The 21,724-nt window shown below is 35.8% G+C and overlaps 1 protein-coding gene across 5 annotated transcripts in view; it reads left to right on the forward strand.

Moving 5' to 3' along the window:
- AMMECR1 (AMMECR nuclear protein 1) overlaps nucleotides 1–21,724 on the forward strand; it is a 107,113-nt gene that overhangs the window by 39,279 nt on the left and 46,110 nt on the right. For 4 of the 5 annotated variants that reach the window (XR_002179285.3, XR_002179284.3, XM_033849841.2 and 1 more), the window contains exon 2: nucleotides 12,345–12,455. The exons of the other annotated variant lie outside the window; for it this stretch is intronic. Coding sequence is in view for 2 of the 4 variants with exons in the window: in XM_033849841.2 (XP_033705732.1) it covers nucleotides 12,345–12,455 (111 nt within the window). In the remaining 2 variants the exon portion in view is untranslated. The remainder of the gene's footprint in view (nucleotides 1–12,344; nucleotides 12,456–21,724) is intronic. 5 annotated transcript variants of the gene reach the window in all.

Below are 21,724 nucleotides of genomic sequence, written 5' to 3' on the forward strand. Positions count from 1 at the left end.
TTGAAGGAAGACAGTAAGATCAAAACACTCAAGAATGTAATGATTATAATAGCTGATATCCAAAAAAATTACTAGACATTCCAAGAAGCATGTGACCTATAACCAAGAAGAAGTCAGTCAGTAGAAACTGAACCAGAAATAACAGTTACAGAATTAGCAGACAAGGACTTTAAAGCAGCTATGACACTATGGTGAACAATTGAAAGAAAAACATGAATACAATGAGGAAAATTGAAGACATATAAAGAACCAAACAGAACTTCTGGAGCTGAAAAGTATTACTATATGAAGTGACAGATTCACAGGATGAGATTAATAGAATAGACTGCAGAAGAAAAGATCAATGCATTTGAAGACAACAATAAAAGTGTCTGATCTAAAACAGAGAATGCAAAAAACTGAAGAAAAAAGAGAGAAGGCCTCAGTGAACTGTGGGACAATATCAAGCAGACTCACATGTATGTAATTGGAGTCCCAGAAGGAAAGGAGAGAGAGGAATAGGCAGAAAAATAGTTGAAGAAATAATGGCTAAAAATTTCCAATTATTATGGAAACTATAAACATATAGATCCAAGAAGCTCAATGAACCCTAAGTGGGATAAACCCAAAGGAACCTACTCTAAGACTATTATAATCAAATTGCTGAAAACCAGTGATAGAGGGATCATTGAAAAGAAGCTAGAGGGGGAAAAAAGAAACAGTACATATGGAAGAACAAAGATAAAAAGTCATACACATCTCATCAGAAACAGTACAAGTGAGAAGACAATGGAATGACATCTTTAAAGTGCTAAAGAAAAAAAAAAGTACTGTCAACCTCAAATCTTATCTCCAATGAAAATCTTTAAAAAAAATGAAAGCAAAAATAAATGAAGGTGAAATATATTTTTTCAGACAAAAAACTGTCACCAGCAGATGTGACCTACAAGAAATATTAAAAGAATTTCTTCAGGCTGAAGGAAAATGATACCAGATGGAAACTCGAATCTCTGAAAGTAATGAAGAGTTCCAGATAAGTGCGGTAAGTGTGGAATGGATATGAAAGACTTTTTCCTCATTTTTAAATTTTTTAAAAAGTTAAGTGATTGTTTAAAGCAAAATTAATAATCTGTCACGGAATTTATAATGTATGTATGGAAGGAGTGAAATAGAAGTATGCTGCTAAAGTCCTTACGTTATATGTATAGTGATGTAATGTTACTTGAAGGTAGATTACAATAAGTTAAAGATGCATCATTTGCAAACTGGAATAACCACCAAAAAAAGGTATAACTAATACGTTAATAATGGCGATAAAAATGAATACTAAACTATACTCATTTAATCCAAAAGAAGACAGAAAAAGCAGCAGAGAACAGATGAGAAACAGAAAGCAAATATCAAATATAAAGAACACAGCAATATGAAAGTTACATTAAATATAAGTAGTCTAAATAGTCCAATTAAAAGAAAAGACTGCATGAAAATGCAAGACCCAACTATGTACTACTGTCTGTAAGAAACCTACTTTAAGAATAAAGACACAGATAGTTTAAAAATAAAAAGATGGAAAAAGATATATCATGTAAGCACTAATCATGAGAAAGCTGGAGTGACTATGTTATTGTGAGAAAAATTTGACTTTGGGACAGGGGGCACATTTCATGATGATGAAGTGGTCAATTCATCAGAAAAGCAGCAATCCTAAAAGTGTATGCTCCTAACAGAACCTCAAAACACATAAGGAAGGGCTTCCCTGGTGGCGCAGTGGTTGAGAGTCTGCCTGCTGATGCAGGAGACACGGGTTCGTGCCCCGGTCTGGGAAGATCCCACATGCCGCGGAGCGGCTGGGCCCGTGAGCCATGGCCACTGAGCCTGCGCGTCCGGAGCCTGTGCTCCGCAACAGGAGAGGCCACAACAGTGAGAGGCCCACATACCGCAAAAAAAAAAAAAAAAAAAAAAAAAAAACACATAAGGAAAAACAAAACAGATATAACTGAATGGATAAATAGACAAAACCACAATTAGAATTGGCTATTTAAACACTCTTAACTCAGTAACTGATAGAATAAGTAGAAAAGTCAGTGAGAAGATAGAAAATCTGACCAACACTACCAACCAAATGTAACTAACTGATATTTATAAAACACTGGACCTAACACTACCAGAATAATACCTTCTTTTCAAATTCACATACTACATTCGCTAAGACCACATTCTGGGCCATAACACAAACCTCAATACATTCAAAACAACTGAAATAATACAGAGTATGTTCTGTGATCAAAATGGAATTAAATTAGAAATCAATAACAAAAAGCTATCTGGAAAATTCTTAAATATTAGGAAATTATGCAGTATACCTCTAAATAAACCATGGTCAAAGAAGAAATTATAAGGGAAATTAGGAAATATTTGAACTGAATGATAATGAAAACACAATGTATTAAAGCTTGTAGGATGCATGACTTCCCTGGTGGTGCAATGGTTAAGAATCCGCCTGCCAATGCAGGGGACACGGGTTCGATCCCTGGTCCGGGAAGATCCCACGTGCTGCAGAGCAACTAAGCCTGCGTGCCACAACTCCTGAAGCCCACGCACCTAGAGCCTGTGCTCTGCAACAAGAGAAGCCACTGCAATGAGAAGCCCGCACACCACACCGAACAGTAGCTCTGGCTTGCTGCAACTAGAGAAAGCCCATGTGCAGCAACGAAGACCCAATGCAGCCAAAAATAAATAAATTAATTAATTAATTAAAAAAAAACTTGTAGGATGCAACTAACAGTGCTTAGAGGGAAATTTATAGCTTTAAAATAAGGAAGATCTAAAAATCAGTAGTCTAAGATTCCAACCTGAGGAGCAAGAAAATGAAGAGCAAATTAAACCCCAAATAAGAGGAATAAAATATTAGAAGAGTAGAAACCAATAAAATGGAAAACTAACAATAGAGAAAAATCAATGAAACCAATAGCCAGCTCTTTGAAAAGGTTAATACAATTGATAAACCTATAGCTAGATTGATAAAGACAAAAAAGAGAAAAGATACAAATTAATACAACTCACCAATATCAGGAAAGAAGGAATGGCTATCACTACGGATCCTACAGACATGAAAAGGATAATAGGGGAATATTATGAATAACTTTATGCCAATAAATTCTACAACTTAGATGAAATGGAAGAATTCCTTGAAAAACACAGATTACCAAAATTGACTCAAAAAGAACTAAAAAAGTCTGAATAGCTTTATGTCTATTAAAGAAATTAAATTTGTAATTAAAAATCATCCCATAATTAAAATCTAGGCTCCAATGACTTCAATGATGAATTTTATCAAATATTTAAGAAACAAACTAACCTTGTAGAAAAGAGAGGATAGAATTCTTCCCAACTCATTCTATGAGGCTGACATCGCCATGATACCAAAAACTGACAAAGATATTAGAAGAAAAAAACATAGGCCAATGTTCCTTACGTACATATACACAAAAATCTATCACCAAATAAAAAAATGAACGTCAGTCTTTGCCTTACGGTGTATACAGAAAGTAACTCACACTGGATCATAAACCTAAATGTAGAAGCTAAAATTATAAAACTCCTGGAAGAGAATAGGAGAAAATCTTCATGACCTTTGGATAAAGATTTCTTTTATTGGACACAAAAACATGAACCAGAAGAGAAAAATTGATAAACTTCATCAAAATTAAGAACATATGCTCTTCAAAAGATACCGTTAAGAAAATGAAAAGGCAAAACACAGGCTAGACAGCTATTTGCAATACATATATGTGATAAAGATTGGTTTCCAGAATATATTTTTAAAAACCTACAGCTCAATAAAAAGAAGAAAAACAATCCAATTAAAAAAATGAGTAAATGAGTTGAACAAGCACTTCCCAAGAGAAGATATGTGAATGAATATTAAGCACTTGAAGAGTTTCTCAGTATCCTTAGTTATCAGAGAGCTACAAATTAAAACCACACTGAGATATCCCTACACATTAAGTTGAATTAAAAAAAAAGACAATACCGAATATTGGTGAGGCTGTGGAGCCACTGTCACACTCATACAATACTGGTATAAGGTAATTGGTACAGCCACTGGAAATTAGTACAGCCAATTAGAAAATCATTTGACAGTTTCTTATAAAGTTAAGCATATGCCTACTCATGGCTCAGCAGTCCTCTTTGTAGGTAATTACCGAAGAGGAATGAAAAGTTATGTTCACACAAAAACTTGAATGCAAATATTATCATAGCAGCTTTATTTATAATCGCCCCAAACTGGAAGCAACCCAAATATCCATCAGCGAGTGAGTTAGATAGACAAATTGTGATATATCCACTCAGTGGAATATTACTCAAAAATAAAAAGGACCAAACACCATGAATGAACATCAAAAGCAAGCATTGTTCTAAGCAAAAGAAGCTACACACGAAAGACTGCATATTGGTTGATTCCATTTACACGAAGTTCTAGAAAAGGCAAAGCTATAGTGACCAAAAGCAGGTCCGTGTTTGCCACAGTGCAGGAGTGTGGGGAGGGGGATTGATTGCAAAGAGACACAAGGGAACTCTCTGGGGTGATGGAAATGTTCTATACCTTGATTGTGGTTTAGGTTACCTGTATATACACGTTTGTCAAAATTCATCGAATTTTACACTTAAAAGGCTGCTTTTATTGTATGTAAAGTATACTTTAATAAAGTTGATTTTTTAAAAGAAGCACTTTGGAGGTGAGGATGTCAATTCCATGTTTAAAAAAATCATAATCTCTTGGATATTTCATGATAGAGGTTCTTGAGAGGTTGAAGTGTTTTCCAAAAGGTAAAAGAGAAGGAGGAAGAAAGACAGCAAAGGCAACATAAGTTGCCCTGGTACAACTGGTCTCAGTTGAGTACTTTGTCCCTAGATCCTGCGTTTCTTCTTCCCCCTAAAATGAGAAAGGCTTGCCGAATTCCTGCTGCAAAGCTGAGTCTATCCAGCTCCTTTCTCTCGCAGGAGCAAGTAATCCAATACAAGGACCTTAAAATCAACAGTTACCTTTCTAAACTCAGAAAACATGTGAAAAACAAATACATCACAGTTTTATTGCTGGTCTTACTTATGAAGCTGGCACATTACATGAGGTCTCCTTGGAATGGGAAACAAGATAAAAATCTAGAATGAAGAAGCTGAATAACTTTCCAGCTGTTTTTATATTATTTTTTTATAAATGTAACTTTTATTTCTATCTTTTAATTTATTAATTTATTTTTGGCTGTGTTGGGTCTTCGTTGCTGCGTGTGGGCTTTCTCTAGTTGCGGCGAGCGGGGGCTACTCTTCGTTGCGGTGCGTGGGCTTCTCATCGCGGTGGCTTCTCATTGTGGAGCACGGGCTCTAGGCACGCGGGCTTCAGGAGTTGTGGCACGCAGGCTTAGTTGCTCTGCAGCACATGGGATCTTCCCGGACCAGGGATCGAACCCGTGTCCCCTGCATTGGCAGGCGGATTCTTAACCACTGTGCCACCAGGGTAGTCCTGTTTTTATATTAGTGTTTAAATCAATCAGCATATTTATTTCCTACAAAAGGATGGTAGAAGATGGGTCATTAGCTGGGGAGGTAAGATATAGGGACAAACCTAAACCAAACCAAACCAACAACAAAATCCTTAGTTGTTTTCATTGTTTTAAGTGTTATGAATTCCTTGATCATCCGGCATATAAATGATCAAATGGAAGTACCAAAACACAGTTCCACAGAAGTTTTTAATGGCATAAAAAAAGTAAAAGTTGACTGTATCAATCACCATTCATTCTAAAACCCCTGGATCTAGTTCCCCTAGTTCTCTTACTTTTGCTTATATTGAGTTCAGAAATCTTAGGACTTCAGTACAAGGTCATCTTTTTTGGCCTGGTCTGTTTTATATTAAAATAATTAATTCTTTTCATAGTTAAGGCTGAGTCTCAAACTTTAAAGCTCTTTGAACAAATGGTTTCAGAATAGGAATTCCAAATAGAAATTATTTCATTTTGGAAATCGATAGCAATTTGTCATTTAAAATTTATTTTATGAGTTAGATTTTCAGATAATAAAGATTTATGATTTGTTCCTATTATCAGAAGAAAGCACATAGTTATTTCATCCTTCAAGTGCTACCAGATATTAAATTTAATACACACTGCAGTGTAAACTAATAAGAGAAAATATGTGCAAATGTAGTATTTTTTTTTCCCAATGCACTGCCGTTCTCATCTAATTTGGGACTTTAAAAATGAAAATAATAATGAGACTATCTCAGTTTATCAAGCCTGAGACTGATTTTTTTTTTTAGTTTACTGAAAATTATTGATTTGGTCTTGCTAAAAGGAAGAAATGGTTCTTTCAGTTCAAAAATTGGCAGAATCAAGGTAATCCTTTAAAGTATGCTTGTGATTCGGCTGTTTATGTGTCGGTGGTGATTACCCTTGATTTACAAGACACACACACACTCAACCTTCCCAATCATCTGCAAGACTTTTAGACTGCCTCTCTTCCTCTGGCATTTGCCAGTTAAATTAGCATTGTATATATATAATATATATAAATATAACGCTGCTATGATAGAATTTCTGGGAACACCAGGCAGAGAAAAGTAGTGAAAGATTGGTAATTCCTGATTCCCACTTTCAGGTGTTTGTGGTCTTCTGTACCAACTCATGCTGTCTGTTTAAGGAGTGTCTCCTTATTTTCCTGAGCCCCATGGGATACAGGCTAGTTACAAAGGTTGGAGGGAGGAGTGTGGTATAAGGCTGTAATGGTGATATAATGTATTTTCGTTACCTGCAGTAAAGGATTGGTGTAGATGAGAAAGTGTAAAATGTTTTGGAACCTTACCTTCTCTTCCCACCCACCAACCGTATACCTCCTTCTATTCCTCTCCTTTCAGGGCTTCCTATCAATTTGAATTTCAAATTATCTGAAAGAGTTAAGCATCATTCATTCATTAATGATTCATTCATTCATTCATTCAAAAGCCTCATTAAATAATACAAATTACTTAAACAATCAGATCGGCACCTAGCTAAATAGTTGTTAACCAATGGTAAATGGGAATTTTGATTTGGTGGAAATTTGTAGATATTAGAACACCTGAGTTTGATGAAGGCTGGCTAAGCAATAGGAAAAACTGAAGGTTGCAAGGGAGTGAGAAAGGGTGTTGGGAGGCCATCAAAGATAAAATGTCAGATTTGGGTATGGGCTTCTAATGGGAATGGTATAGAAGCTTGCAAACTGGGTCTAGTGTTTCTAGGCCGATCCAGTGTTTCCAGTTTGTCCTGTTATCGTCTCAGCTAATTTCTCTTTCCCCTTCTGAGAGGAGGAGGAGGAGGAAAAGGAGATTTGTGCTTAGGCTAACCTAGGTGGTACTGTGTAGTGTTCATGTGGTATTCCTATTCACTGTTATTTTAGAAGACATCTGGGTTTGCTACTCACAATTTTAATTAAAAAATTAAATCAGTAGTGAGAAATTTTGGAGAACTAGCCAGGTTCTAACACTAACCAGTTGACCCTACACTATGCCTAGATAGCTTTTTGGTTTTCACCTGTAAAATGAAGAGGAAATAGAGTCTCTTCTTTTAATCTCTTAAAAGCTCTTTCAGCTAATAACCTTAGATACCTTATTACATAAACTTTGAACTATGTGCTAAAGTTCTTGTTAGCGATTTGCTATGGACTGAATTGTGGCCCCACAATATTCATATGTTGAAACCCTAACCCCTAATGTGACTGTATTTGGAGATAGGGCCAATAATGAGATAATTAAGGTTAAATGTGGTCATGAGGATGGGGCTGTGATACAATAGGATTAGTGTCCTTTTAAGAGATACTAGAGAGCTCATGTGGATGCTCGCTCTCCTTCTGAAGTTCAGAGGAAAGGCCATGCGAAGACTAAGCAGCCATCTACAAGCCAGGAAGAGAGCTCTCAGAAACAGAACCATACTGGAACCTTTATCTCCGACTTCCTATCCTCCAGAACTGTGAGAAAATCAATTTCTGTTGTTTAAACCACCTTGTCTGTGGTATTTTGTTATGGCAGCTCGAACAGACTAATATAGGATTTAACCATAATTGAGTATATTTTTACAAATTGAATCAGTTGTTTATATAGTCTGGAAATGAGATATATAGCTTGTTTGTGTTGAAATAGGACATGAAAGGTTTTAACCTGGTTGTGCAGGGAAGACTCTGCCATTTCTGTGTTTCTCTGAGCTTCTAGATACTGTGGAATTATGGTATTGAGTTGGATGTTATGAGTAATACAGTTGGATTTTTTGAACAGAGTTGGTGAGGAACCTGAGTTCAGTTGAAAAGCAACCATTATTTGATGACAGAAGAAAAGAACGAAGCTAGGGGACTTCTCTCTTTTCCTGTATCTACCTACAATATAAATAACTTTGTTGAATACCCCTGTTACAGTAATTAGTATATTGGTGGGGATTGACATTGTGTTGTTAATGTTACCGCCTACAAATCTCATTCTAAAGAAGAGCAAATTGCCGGAATAGGGGCTTGCTAATGTCTAAGCGTATTTTTAACCTGTATTTGCCTTGGTATGGCAGGGGAGATAGGAGTTATGGTTTAAAAATTAAGTAAATACACCTTTTTCATAGTTGTACCCCTCTCCCACAAACATATTTCTAATCTTTCCTGGTCTGCATCAGTAGAATAGTCTCAGAAGGGGGGCACAGGAAGTGGCATGCAGCTTAGACTGGGGAGTATCCTGCTCAGACTTACATTGCTTTTCTGGACTTTTGCTGATTCCGTGCAACTACATTTCCCCTGAGAGCTACTATTGACCTGATAGTACTGGCTGCCAGTTGGCAGGGAAGATTTACCTAGATTAGGTGGTTATTTCCTGTTCCTGTCTACAGGCTTGGAAAAATGGAGAGAGTTTACTTTCCTCCAAACATTTCTCAGAACATAGTGGCACAAACTGTTCAGAAGTGGGAAAATTCCTTAAAAAGCTATGTCTGGTTACCTTCAGATAAACATTTCCATTAATATTTCATTTCATTTTGAGCCCCTTTCTGGTTTGTAGTATTTCTTCAATATATATAGGTAGCCTCAAACCATACGGTAAAAGTATTTTCCAAAAACATTCACTTTTTGTCTTACTATGAACTGTTTTCCTTATTTCCTCGTCATTGAGTAATCAGCTCCTCTCAACAGGCTCAAATCCCTTTTTCTACTTTGATCTGTCTCTGATTATGCTGATGTCTTATGTCCTTTTGTGAACTCATACATGTTTTAATAACAACATTTAAGAATGAAATTGCCTATTTCTTCCCTCTGTGTGTTGGGAAAAGAAAAACCTTTGTTGCTATGTTTAGATGATATGTATTGAATGTTCCCATAACCATTGCCCTGTGTAAAGTAGTTATCACACACAAGATACAATCTCTCATGCTCCGTGGTGTTTATTCTGTTTCAGTCTACTTTAAAATGCTTAACTTCCTAAGTTCTTTTCCCCATTAAGTATTGCTTTTAGATATTTTGGGTTTTTTTAATTTCCATATACATGTTCTTTATAAAAGACATTGGATGGGCATTTGCAAATGAAAAATTAGAGTCCCAGATTTTGAAGGAATAGTTTTATTCTGTCTACTAAAAGTCTGATTTCTTCCATCTTCAGGCATCTGTCCTAAACACAGTGGGGTTGTCAAGTAGCAATCCCTCCCATCTTTGACACAGATACTTCCCTGCAATACCAACCCCCAAAGAGGATGTTTCCTGGGGCAGGTAAGGAACAGGGAGAGTACAGATGATTCTGTATCTGCTCTACCTCTTATGAGGGCTCTTGAGAACATATACTCAACAGTGCCTAAAATTCATAGAATGTTAAATCTGGAAGAGACAATAACAAGTTATCAAGACTGGCAGACTACATCCTGGTCCCTGAAAGTGTTGTGTACTTTTACATCTTATTATGGAGTGCCTGGCAAAATGCAGGCCACGAGCGCCTGGCAAAATGCAGCTTATCCTCTAGCACCCTACCCTCTGAGTGAATCATCCCTTCATCAGTCATAGCGTAGCCTAATAAGAAACTGTGTATAATTTCTCCCACTATGTGTTTGAATGCCCTCCAACACATTTCATAGTGTAGTGTTTAATGGTGTTCTTTTTTTATTTACTCTACAAATTTTGAATGTTTGCTTGAATAGACAGGATTATAGTAAGAATGGCGTACATATCTATTTTAGTGGGATAAACAAGAGGATTGAAGGTAAAGTACTTGTAAATGACTTCCATGTTTTGATAGGAAATGAATTCACTCATACTTTTAGGTTTCCACTCAAGTCACTGAGGAAGAGAATATACAACTTAGTTCTGTGTTATTGAGAAACCATCAATGGAATTTTAAAGACATGTTATAGATATATATGTTACAGTACAATTCACTTTGTTCTGAATCTGCCAAGGGACGTGTCTTACACACAGCTCTTTTGTATAGGCATTGCTATGGGCAAGGATTGACCTCTTACTGTCCATTTACTGGTTGCTGACGTTGACTCTACCAAATCAGAAGGTGAAAAATGAAGAGGTGAAATTCATCTTTAAAGATAACGTGTGTGAATTTTAGGATACTAGTATTTGTATGAGTAATAGAAGAATTGGTGAGAAAGTGATCCCATCTAATACTTATCTTCCTGATCAACTACTAGTCAGGAGCAATTAGAGATAAATTTCAGCTGGAGCATTAGAATCTTGTCTCAGGTTATAAGATAGTATATATGATGTAGAAAGCAAAACAAAAACAAAAAACCCTGGAATTTACCTTTTGCTTTTTATTTTAGGGCCTTTAGTGTCGGTCATCCAGCATGTGAATACTAACATTGACAAAACTTGGCCTTGTACTTAGTCATCTTTTTCAATGCCTCTGGGCATTTGGCTCTTGGAAGGAGGTAATTCTTAGTACTGTTCCCTGGTTTGCATTATTTATTTGGGAACCTGTCTGCCATTGTGGTTACTTGTCAGAACACAGCATAATTTAAATGTTCAAGGTGGGTGATTGAAGTACTTGAACTTTTTCCCTAACTGCTGATGACTGATTAGAGAGTACTTTAAATAAAGAATGTGTTCTCCAACTTAACAGCATATTATAAGAGATATATGACATATGGTATATCCCCCCAAAATTTTAATTTTTAGAAAGCAGAAATGTATTATATTTTACCAGTAATACTGTGAATACTCATATTAACAGGAACCATCCCCAACTGTAGGGTATTAATCTTTTTACAAAATGTCCTAAAATGTATAAATTAATTTATTTCATAAAATCTGACAAAGTTGCTTCAGTTTAGAAACGAATTGCTTTTAAACATAACCATTAATTGAGACTATCAGTGCTTTGCTGCAGAATCCAGACATCTACTGTATTAAACTTCATTTAAAACTATATTACCCTTCTTAAAACAACAACAGTCAAAACAACTAAATTATTTTCTTGTTGCCATTTTATTATAATTGATATTTTGATGTTTGATGATTGTATTTGTTGGCAATAATTTTATCTGAAAATTAAGATAAACTTTCTGGTTTCAGAGTATTACTTTGTTAATATTTGCTGTTGTCCTTCACCTCTCCAAACCCTACTCGTTCTTCTAGGCCAAGCTGAAGATGAACAAACTCACTAAAATTTTCTCCTATCCCAGCAGCTTAATTTATGGCATTTTGGACATGGCTTATAGCACTTACTTCCTTTTGCCTTGTGTTAGTTAGCTGTGAACATGCCCTCCTCCTGTACGTTAGTTAGCTGTGAACATGCCCTCCTCCTGTACTGGCTCCCAGAGAGCAAAGACTATGTTTTAGGCAACTGTGTATCTCCAGTAGCACCTTTCACAGTGCTTTGTACACCACCCCCCCCCATACATTCAGTAAGTATTTATTAAATCTGTTTATTTTTTCCCCTGATTTTCTAGACTAGACTTAGGAATCAATCAGTGACTTGAGGTTTAAATGAGGAATGAGGTAGTAATGGCTCTGTAGTCAAGATTGGCCAGGTTTGAGTTCCTACTTCATGATGTATTAACTGTGGGACTGCCTCATCTGTAAGATAGGAATGTTAGTAATAGTATCAGCCTCCTAGAGTTGTTGATGAGGATTAACATAGATAATCCGTTAAGACCATTTATTGGGCTTTCTGACATATAGAATACATTCAATACAGCATAGCTATAATTGTTGCTAAATGCAGTCCTACTGGGCTACATGCTAAGCCCCCGAGGGCCTGTCTTCTGGTCTTTATAGCTCAGGCACCTAAGCTTGATATAGTAAATATTCAACAAATACTTCTTTTAATTGAATTGATTGATTTACCCTATTTTTATCTTCCATTACAGCCCACTGTTTGTAACATGGAAGATTGGTCGAGACAAAAGATTGCGTGGATGCATAGGTACTTTTTCTGCCATGAATTTGCATTCAGGACTCAGGGAGTACACACTTACCAGGTGAAGACCAATTTTTGTTACCTCTGCTTCTACATTTAAAAAAAAAAAGAAAAAAACTTAAGAAACTTGAACCTGATACTTTAACTCCTTTTTCTTTCCTGAACTGTCAACATTCTTGACTTCTTTCATGTCAGACTTTTTTCTTCTCTTCGACCATTTGCCTTGTCTCTGATAAAATGTTATTGATATATATTATCATAACATAAAATACTGTGATTACGTGTATTCTGCCATAGATGTCTTAAAGTGTTTTTTTTTTTTCTTTCAGTGGCCATCTTATTTTGTATAACTTGAAAATCAATGACCAAATATCTATGGGTTACTTCAATGTATTATTTCCATAATAATAGTCATTGTGTCTTCTTTGTTAGGCTTTAAAAAAATTGTTGATGTCTGTTCCATCTCACACATTTTGTTACACTTTTATGTACTTTTGGAATTGAAGGGAGAACCTAAGAAGAAAGTGATGCAACAGCCTGGCAGCATAATCATTCACATTCACACTTTACCCAGAATTAATTGCAGCTTACTTATTTTGTTTCATCCAACACAAGGACAAAGTAATGAATGCCTCATTACAGTTGTTAAGACTTTGTTCTTAATTTCTGAACTCACAAAAAGCTATCTAGCATGCCATCAGATTTTTTTGGTTCAAGTTTAGATTTCTAACAAATTGTGTTCCAAAATTATTTCAAAAGAGGAAAATTCCTTAAATAATAAGCTATTAGCAAAGGAATTTCCTGTTTTTGTTCATATTTCAGGGTGATTATCTGATACAGTTTCTATAGTTGTAATATGCACAGTGTCTGTCCAACAAGAAATTGGTCCCTGCTGACTATTGGTACTTGTGGCAAGTTGCTCAATCTCCAATAGATAAAGTAGTAATTATAGTACTTTGTTCTACATACTTAATAGGAGTATTAGGGAGATGTCAGGGGAATGAAGTAATAATCAGTCACTGCTTTGCTTCAGGATTAATGTTGTGGAAGATTCATTATTTTACTATAGAATTGCACAAATGCTGCTCATAGCACCAGTTAATAAAATGCTGGCAACTGAGTTTAGTATTCTTATATTTGAAGACGTAGCTCACAGCTACAGGATTTTCTTAGCTTACACTGAAGCCCAGAAAGAAAAGGAAAGGCTTGGAGGGTCATGTTCATTCTTAGATTTTCACAGGTATTAGAAATGGGGTGTTTGGACTTGATTAAATAATAATTAGGCAGAAAGGGGGTTGAAACACACATTCTGGAAATAACTACAACTTACTAAAGATAGTACAGTTATAAGTCTAGGCGTGTTAGATTTTTTTTTCCCTGACACGAAGTACCGTGGACTCATTTTGGGACTTTAGCAAATTCTGCCACGACAGGTGCATATGAAATTACATTTTAAATAGCTAATCAAAGGCAATTTATTATATATTTCCTAAAATAAGTTGTTATGAGGAATACCACTTCCTTGGTATTGCTTGAAAAAAGAGTTCTACGGCCAAATAAATTTTGGGAACACGAGTTAAAGAAATTTAAACAGCTCTGCTCACTGCAGGGTTTCTCAGAACCTTTTATGTTAATAGTGTGGTGAATCTCTGAGGGATACGGAATGCAGCATTTCCCAGACTTCTTTGACTACAGAACCCTTTTATCCTTCCACCCTCGTGTCTTATGCCATTAGTGCTCCAAGGAACACATTTTCAGAAACAGAAGTATGTTATAAAATTTCCATTTTTCTTTATAGTTGGGGAGCCTGAATTGATAGTATAGAAAACCTTTGTACTTTCAAGTGAAATTGTGGCAGAAATCCCAGTATCAAATATTATATACTTTAGAAATCCTTAGTAGTAGTAACTATAGTAGCAATTTGTTTTTACTTAAAATACGAAATTCTTTTGCCTACATGGATAAAAAGGGGTGAAAATATCCAGTTTTTCTGGACTTGTGAATCTGTCTCCTAGGGCAATTACCAGAAGAATTATAGTATATTTTTTCTGACAATAATATGATTCTGAATGAATCATTCAAATAGTTGGACTTAGAAATTTGCCTACATTTGTATTTGTATTTGTACATATACAGGTGTAGTCTATGGCTCTTCCTGTTTACTTTTCAGCTTTTTCCCCCATGTTTCTCTACAATTTCCTGAAATTGTATACAGCACATTAGAGAGATATGTGTGTTTGTGTGTGTATATACACATATATGTACCTGGTCTTCTCATTTTTGTTTGGCTTCATTTCTTTTGCTTAATATGATAATAAGAATGAAGTTATTTGGAAGAGACGAACAAAGAAAACAAGTCTTAAAATATACAGTTGCTCTTTTTTCTGGATTCATTTTAGAGTCAAAACTGTGGCATCATTTAAAAAAGTTGCAGTATAATGTTTTTCAGTCCCATAGGGCACTTATCATTTCTACATGCTGTTGTTATTAGTGGTATTAATAGCTACCATTTACTAAGAAGTTACTACATGTCAGACACTGCAGAGGAGCCTTTATATGCATGGTTCCTAACAACAACTCTTAGGTATTAATATCCACATTATAAAAATGAGGAAACTGAGATTTAGATAATTTAACTAGTACACCCGCTCACACATCTAGTTAGTGGTAGAAACAGGATTCAAACCCAGGCCATCTGACTGCAAAGTTCAAGCTCTTAACTACTACATTTAAGATAAGATAAAATAAAATTTTCTGAGAATATATGTTTTGTAGCTTCATGGTGAAAATAATGAACTTGAAAGCAGGTTCCTATAAATTGTTTAATCATGGGTCAATAATTCTTCAAAAATTCTAGTTAGCAGTTAAGACTGAAATTTTAGAACATTATTTTAAATTCCAGAAAAGCCATAGATGGGATCATAAAGAGTATATAACTCAGGGTTGCATAGACTAGTCAGAAGAAAATTGACTTGGATTAATACTGTAGAAAAGGATAATGCTTATTACAAAAATGTACTACTGTATGGTATGAAATTGTGTTCTTTGGCTACATGTAAATAATGAATTAGACTTCAAGAGGAATACAATTCTTCCGAACATAATAGTGGTGATTCTTGGAGTCTGGTCTTAAAACCTATAAATCATAAAACTTATAAATGGAATCAAATGAACTTAGGGTATTTGGGATAAAAGGGAAGGAGAGAGCAAAACAAAAAATAAACAGTGAAATTAAAGACTCATCAGGTATAGGTGTCGTTTTAAAAAAAATTAGGATATCTGGTTACTCGCTGTCTTCATCTGTGACTAGATAGATTATTATTCAGTTTTCATAACGTTACCCAGCTATACTCTTTATTTTTTATTGTAAAATATGCATACCATAACATTTACCACTTTAACCAATTTTAAGTGTATAATTCTGTGGCCCTAAGTACATTCACAATGATGTGCAACCATCCACCATAAATCTCCAGAGCTTTTTCATTTTCCCCAACCGAAACTCTGTACCCACGAAACACTAACTCCCCATTTCCCCTTCCCCCAGCCCGACAGCCATCCTTCTACTTTGTCTCTATGAATTTAACTCTTCTAGGTGCTTCACAAAAGTGGAATCATACAGTACGTGTCCTTTTGTGACTGGCTCATTTTCATTTGGCATAATGTCTTCAAGGTGCATCCGTGTTGTAGCATGCGTTAGAATTTCCTTCCTTTTTAAGGCTGAATAATATTCCACTGTATGTATCTACCACATTTTGTTTGTCCATTCATCCATGCATGGAAACTTGGGTGGCTTCTACTTTTTGACTATTGCACATAATGCTACTATGGACATGGGCACGCAAAAATCCGTATGAGTACCCTTTCTTTTTTAAAAAGCTAACCATTTTATAGAGGATAATGATCTAGTTTGTTTGTGGTCCCTTAATCTCTAAAACCTAAATGTAAAAAATGACCAGGTACTTTTTAAATGAAATGCCTATCCTGGATTAAGTTTTTATGTATAAATATACTGTTTTAAAATGAAAATACTTGTCATAGTCAAGTTTTATGTTCTCCTAATTGAAATTTTGATTTATTGTAGACTGGAATAAGACCTTATAAGTAGGCTGAGGATTTCTCCCAATTGTAAAAATACATAGTTTCTGTGTAGGTAGCAGGAAAACTTTGTGACAATTACCACATTGAACTATTAAATAGACTATTATTTCCTTGACCTGAGTAAAAGCAGGAAAGATTATAGCAAATAAGAAGCAGGATGGAGAGCTCAGAATTATTGATAGAAGTTTATCCATGGTGAAATTAAAGTTCACAGATTAGTGTATTTATTAGTGGTCAAAACTTCAAGGTAGAAATATTCTTTGTCCCACTTGAAAAAGAATAATTTCTAGTACTCATCAAGCTAGTTGCATTAGTGGCTTTTACATGTTAGAAAGCAAAGACAAATTTGTTTCCTCTTTTTTAGTACTTAGATTATATAGTTTTCTAAAGAGGAGAATTACAGTTAATATAGACGAACACAAACATCTCAGTCAAAGAAAATTCCTTAAAATCTTGGTTAATAATTTTCCAGTGAAGTGTAGGTCTATTTCTTTCTCTTTTTTTAAAATATCTTTATTGGAGTATAATTGCTTTACAATGGTGTGTTAGTTTCTGCTTTATAACAGAGTGAATCAGTTATATATATACATATGTTCCCATATCTCTTCCTTCTTGCGTCTCCCTCCCTCCCACCCTCCCTATCCCACCCCTCTAGGTGGTCACAAAGCACCGAGCTGATCTCCCTGTGCTATGTGGCTGCTTCCCACTAGCTATCTACCTTACGTTTGGTAGTGTATATATGTCCATGCCACTCTCTCACTTTGTCACAGCTTACCCTTCCCCCTCCCCGTATCCTCAAGTCCATTCTCTAGTAGGTCTGTGTCTTTATTCCCGTATTACCCCTAGGTTCTTCATGACCTTTTCTTAGATTCCCTGTATATGTGTTAGCATACGGTATTTGTTTTTCTTTTTCTGACTTACTTCACTCTGTGTGACAGACTCTAGGTCCATCCACCTCACTACAAATATCTCAATTTCGTTTCTTTTTATGGCTGAGTAATATTCCATTGTATTAGGTCTATTTCTTTATGTAAATTCAAGTTGATAGTACTTTTTCTAGAATATGTAAGTGATTGATAGATGTGTTCTTATTTCATCAAACAGGGATATGGCCTATCATCACGCTTAAAAGACTGTCTTTCCTTTCTTCCCCCTTTACTTGGTTGTTCTTAGCCGTCTTGGCAGTGAAATAATTATGCAGGTGCAGGCAGTGTCTGGAGCTTGATTCAGAACTATGCCACTTTGTTGCACTGCTTAATTCTGAGAAAATAGTAAGGGAGGTTTGTTCTTTCTAGGGAATAGGGTGACCACATAAAAGGTGATGTGTTTTTTTGTGTGTGTGAGAGTGAGGTAAGGGTGTGTGTGTGTGTGTGTGTGTGTGTGTGTGTGTGTGTAGGGGGGGATGAGGGAGAGAGGATGATTGTTTGTTTACATGTTACAAATGTTCACTTACTATTAGGCTTTTGGGGATACTGCAAATAGCTAACAGACCTACTTTATTACTTTCAAAGGTCCTGGCTAGATTGGGTACTTTTGGGTAACTAGATTCATTGTAAACCAAGTTTGCTTTTATATTTTGGTGTTGTAATCTGGCATTTTTCTAAAGCAGTACGAGTTTAAAACCACTGAAAGCAGCATAATTATATTTTCCGCCTCAGGGCGGACTATTTTGTGATTATTCTTTTTCTTGATTATTTTAGGTAACTAGACTTGGCTCACTGTGAATAATTAGTTTAAGCCAGCTCCCCCTACTCCTCACGGTAATATCAGCCGGATTGATTTTTCTTATGAAAAGAAAAGCTGTACATGAGTCACTCACTTCTGACTGTACACTCTTGTCAGCGAAGCTCATTCTGGAGATGTTAAGGCCAGACTGTTTTTGGCAAGTGTCTGCGGCAAGGCTCCTGGCTAAAATATGCTTTTTGGAGAGAGAAATTAGATCTGTCAAAAACACTATGCAAAATTAATTATCTTAATTTACAATCTACATTTTGTTGCCTTTTACAAAAGGTGGCATGGCTTGAGTCCTAAAAGGTATACCTAATTTGTTAGTTTCAGTGTATAAATTACCAAATGAGAAATTAAGTGTTTGTCAGATTTCATAAGCATTTAATTTGAGGTGTAGTTTGGAACCTAGATTGTTACATGCCTCTTACTCGAAATTATCCATAGAATAGCACAGCTAAATATAATCTGTGGAGTCCTGGAATCTTGATTTTAGCCACTAGTTAATGCACTCCTTCATTATCCCGTGGTTGTGCTAATGTGCAGAGATGTGGCCAAAAACTGGCCAGGAGAAACCAAAGAGCAAGAACCATTCCCAGTATGGGTGATGACTCCTGAGTTACAGAGAATTATCTGAATTCATATAGCACCTACTGCCACAGAAATTAAGTGTAGTGAGTATATCAGATTCTAGTTCCTTATCACATCTTTCAGATTTTCAGAGTCTCTACTTGGAATCCCTATGCTGCTTTGATTAAGAGCCACAGGCACAATGCCTTTGGGTAGAAAATCAGAAAACGCCATCTGAAAAAGGTGAAGGTGTGAGAGAAGCTGAAAATGGGTTTTTGCCCTGTCAGAGCTCTTGGTTTCTGTGTTTCATAAGGAGAGGGTAAACTACAGGAAATTGACCCTATTCTTTTTTTTTTTTTTAACATCTTTATTGGAGTATAATTGCTTTACAATGGTGCGCTAGTTTCCGCCCTACAACAAAATGAATCAGCTATATATACACATACTTTCCCATATCTCCTCCCTCTTGCGTCTCCCTCCCTCCCACCCTCCCCATCCCACCCCTCCAGGCGATCACAAAGCACCGAGCTGATCTCCCAGTGCTATGAGGCTGCGACCCTATTCTTACATCTAACTCTAAACCTTACCCCTTTGCTCTTTCTCCCTTTAATTATGTTTAAACAGTTCATCCTGTAAATCTAGTCTAAATTTTGCCTTAGGAGTTTATGATGTAGTAGGAGAGATAAGCTATATAAATAATTACAGTCCTAGGTAGAGAGTGACTTTTGCCAAAAGTCAGAGGTGGTGATAATGGATGAACAGATATTCTACATCTGTAATAAAAGCAGAAATGTATTTAAAGCAATTTATGAAATTATTTTATTTGGTCCATCCCTACTTCACTTTGAGTAAAAGCAGAACACTTTATACCACTTTTTGGTTTGTTTTTATCCTACGTGGACAAAAAAAAAGTCCAGATTACAGGGATGTGCGAAAATTATTATCATCAAAGTGACCACATACAAGGTATTGGGTGTTTTGAGAGATTTTACTAACACGTATTTTGAAGGGAGGCGGAATGAACTTGCTATGGAAAAAAATAAAACCTCAGAAACAGAGTACCCACACACACACTCTTCACCAAAGAATATCTAGAACCAGTTGGATTATAGCCTGATGCGTGGCAAATGAAGAAAATTAAAAGTTAACAGTTTAGATTCCACTTTCCTCTTGTCCCATTAAAATAAATTCATATTTTGTGTCAGTCCAGTAAACTGATATCTACCTCCTTTCCTGAGAATCATTGCTTGAGATATTCTTCATTTTTTCTGATGAAGGATGAAGTGGTAAAGATAAGTTAGAACACAAAATTGTATGAAATTATTATCATATTAGATGTGGTCTAAAATCATACCATAGGCATTTAACAATATATTTACTTTTGTCTGAACATTTAAAAAATAAATATTGGGTCTACTTATAAATGTCTGAAGTATTTGAGTCATTGGGGCCTGAACGAACAAGAGAACAGATTTGTGTCTTAGTGTTCTGGAAGAATAAGATGCTCACACCAATATATGCTCAAGGCGGCTGTTCATTCTAGAATATCATGCAAATAATATACTCTTACCACTCTAGGGGACAATGTTGCTAGTAATTTGAGTACTCTAAAATAATTGAATGTTGAGGTTTTTGTGCAGCAATTTAATATTAAATTTTCAGCTATTATTTTATGAGCATGAGCAAATGCTTTTTAAAAGATTTCCTTAAAAGGCAAAAGAAACAGCCCTCCTCTGTGATCTTTGCCCTTCCCCAAAACTTTCAACTACCTCATACGTGGATATCCAAAGTAGTAGACTTTGGAAAACATTTCCTTTTCGTTATTGATAACAATTTGGTGTTCTTTAAAGCCTAAACACTTGTTAGCCCTTTATCTTGCATTATAAATATATTTGTCTTAGAAACAATTTCCAGATTTTTTTACATTCTCTCTCACTTTTTAAATAAAGAGTAAACATTCAGTATGTCTTGTTCTAAAGAGCTACATTTTCTGAGCTGCTTCTTGTTAACAAAGTAAATTAAAACACCCATACTATATAACAAATAAAGTAGGCAGGGACAAATGGTAACTTAAAAAAAGTTCTACTGGAATAAGAATTTCATAGGTGCTAAGGATTTTTAAAGGTGAAAATTGGTATTTAACACCTTCTATTGAGAATGTAGCTCTAATTATTGTTAATATCAAATGTACATTTTTAGTATGTTTAAAATTTAAAAGTGAAGAGAGTACATTAGATTCATAAAGTATAGATTTACAGTTGGTCTCATGTTCAGAAAACTTTTCTATTAGTTTTACAATTTTACTTCAGCTCACGAAGCTATCTTGTAAATAATCGAAAGTATAGGCTTCATCATTCAAATTAGGTTAGCAGGTTATATCCCATATTTAAGCCTCATTTTTAACATTTATTCATTGACGTGCCAACTCTTGTGTCCTTTCTAGTGGTGAAAGAGAAGATCAGAAAAAGCCATAAAATAAATCCTTCAGAAGCTTTAATTAAAGGGATTGCCCAGAACTCAACGTCCCGTCCCTACACCCGGCTACTTTCAGGACTGACTTATATGTTCCACAAAGCTGATTTAAAAGGTTACCACTTCACTAAAGATGGGAGGAAAGAGGATCTCTCTTAAAAATTCTTCAGGCTGGGCTTCCCTGGTGGTGCAGTGGTTGAGAGTCCGCCTGCCGATGCAGGGGACACGGGTTCGTGCCCCGGTCCGGGAAGATCCCACATGCCGCGGAGTGGCTGGGCCCGTGAGCCATGGCCACAGCCTGCGCGTCCGGAGCCTGTGCTCCGCAGTGGGAGAGGCCACAGCAGTGAGAGGCCTGCGTACCACAAAAAAGAAAATTCTTCAGTCTGCTTTAAACCTAAGCCATTCTTCTAAGATGGCCTTCTGTTGCTCTTTGGCTAAGGGGGATTGATTTGCTTACCTAGG

The sequence above is a fragment of the Tursiops truncatus genome, chromosome X (genome assembly GCF_011762595.2).
Source record: "Tursiops truncatus isolate mTurTru1 chromosome X, mTurTru1.mat.Y, whole genome shotgun sequence".
NCBI classification, from domain to species: domain Eukaryota; kingdom Metazoa; phylum Chordata; class Mammalia; order Artiodactyla; family Delphinidae; genus Tursiops; species Tursiops truncatus.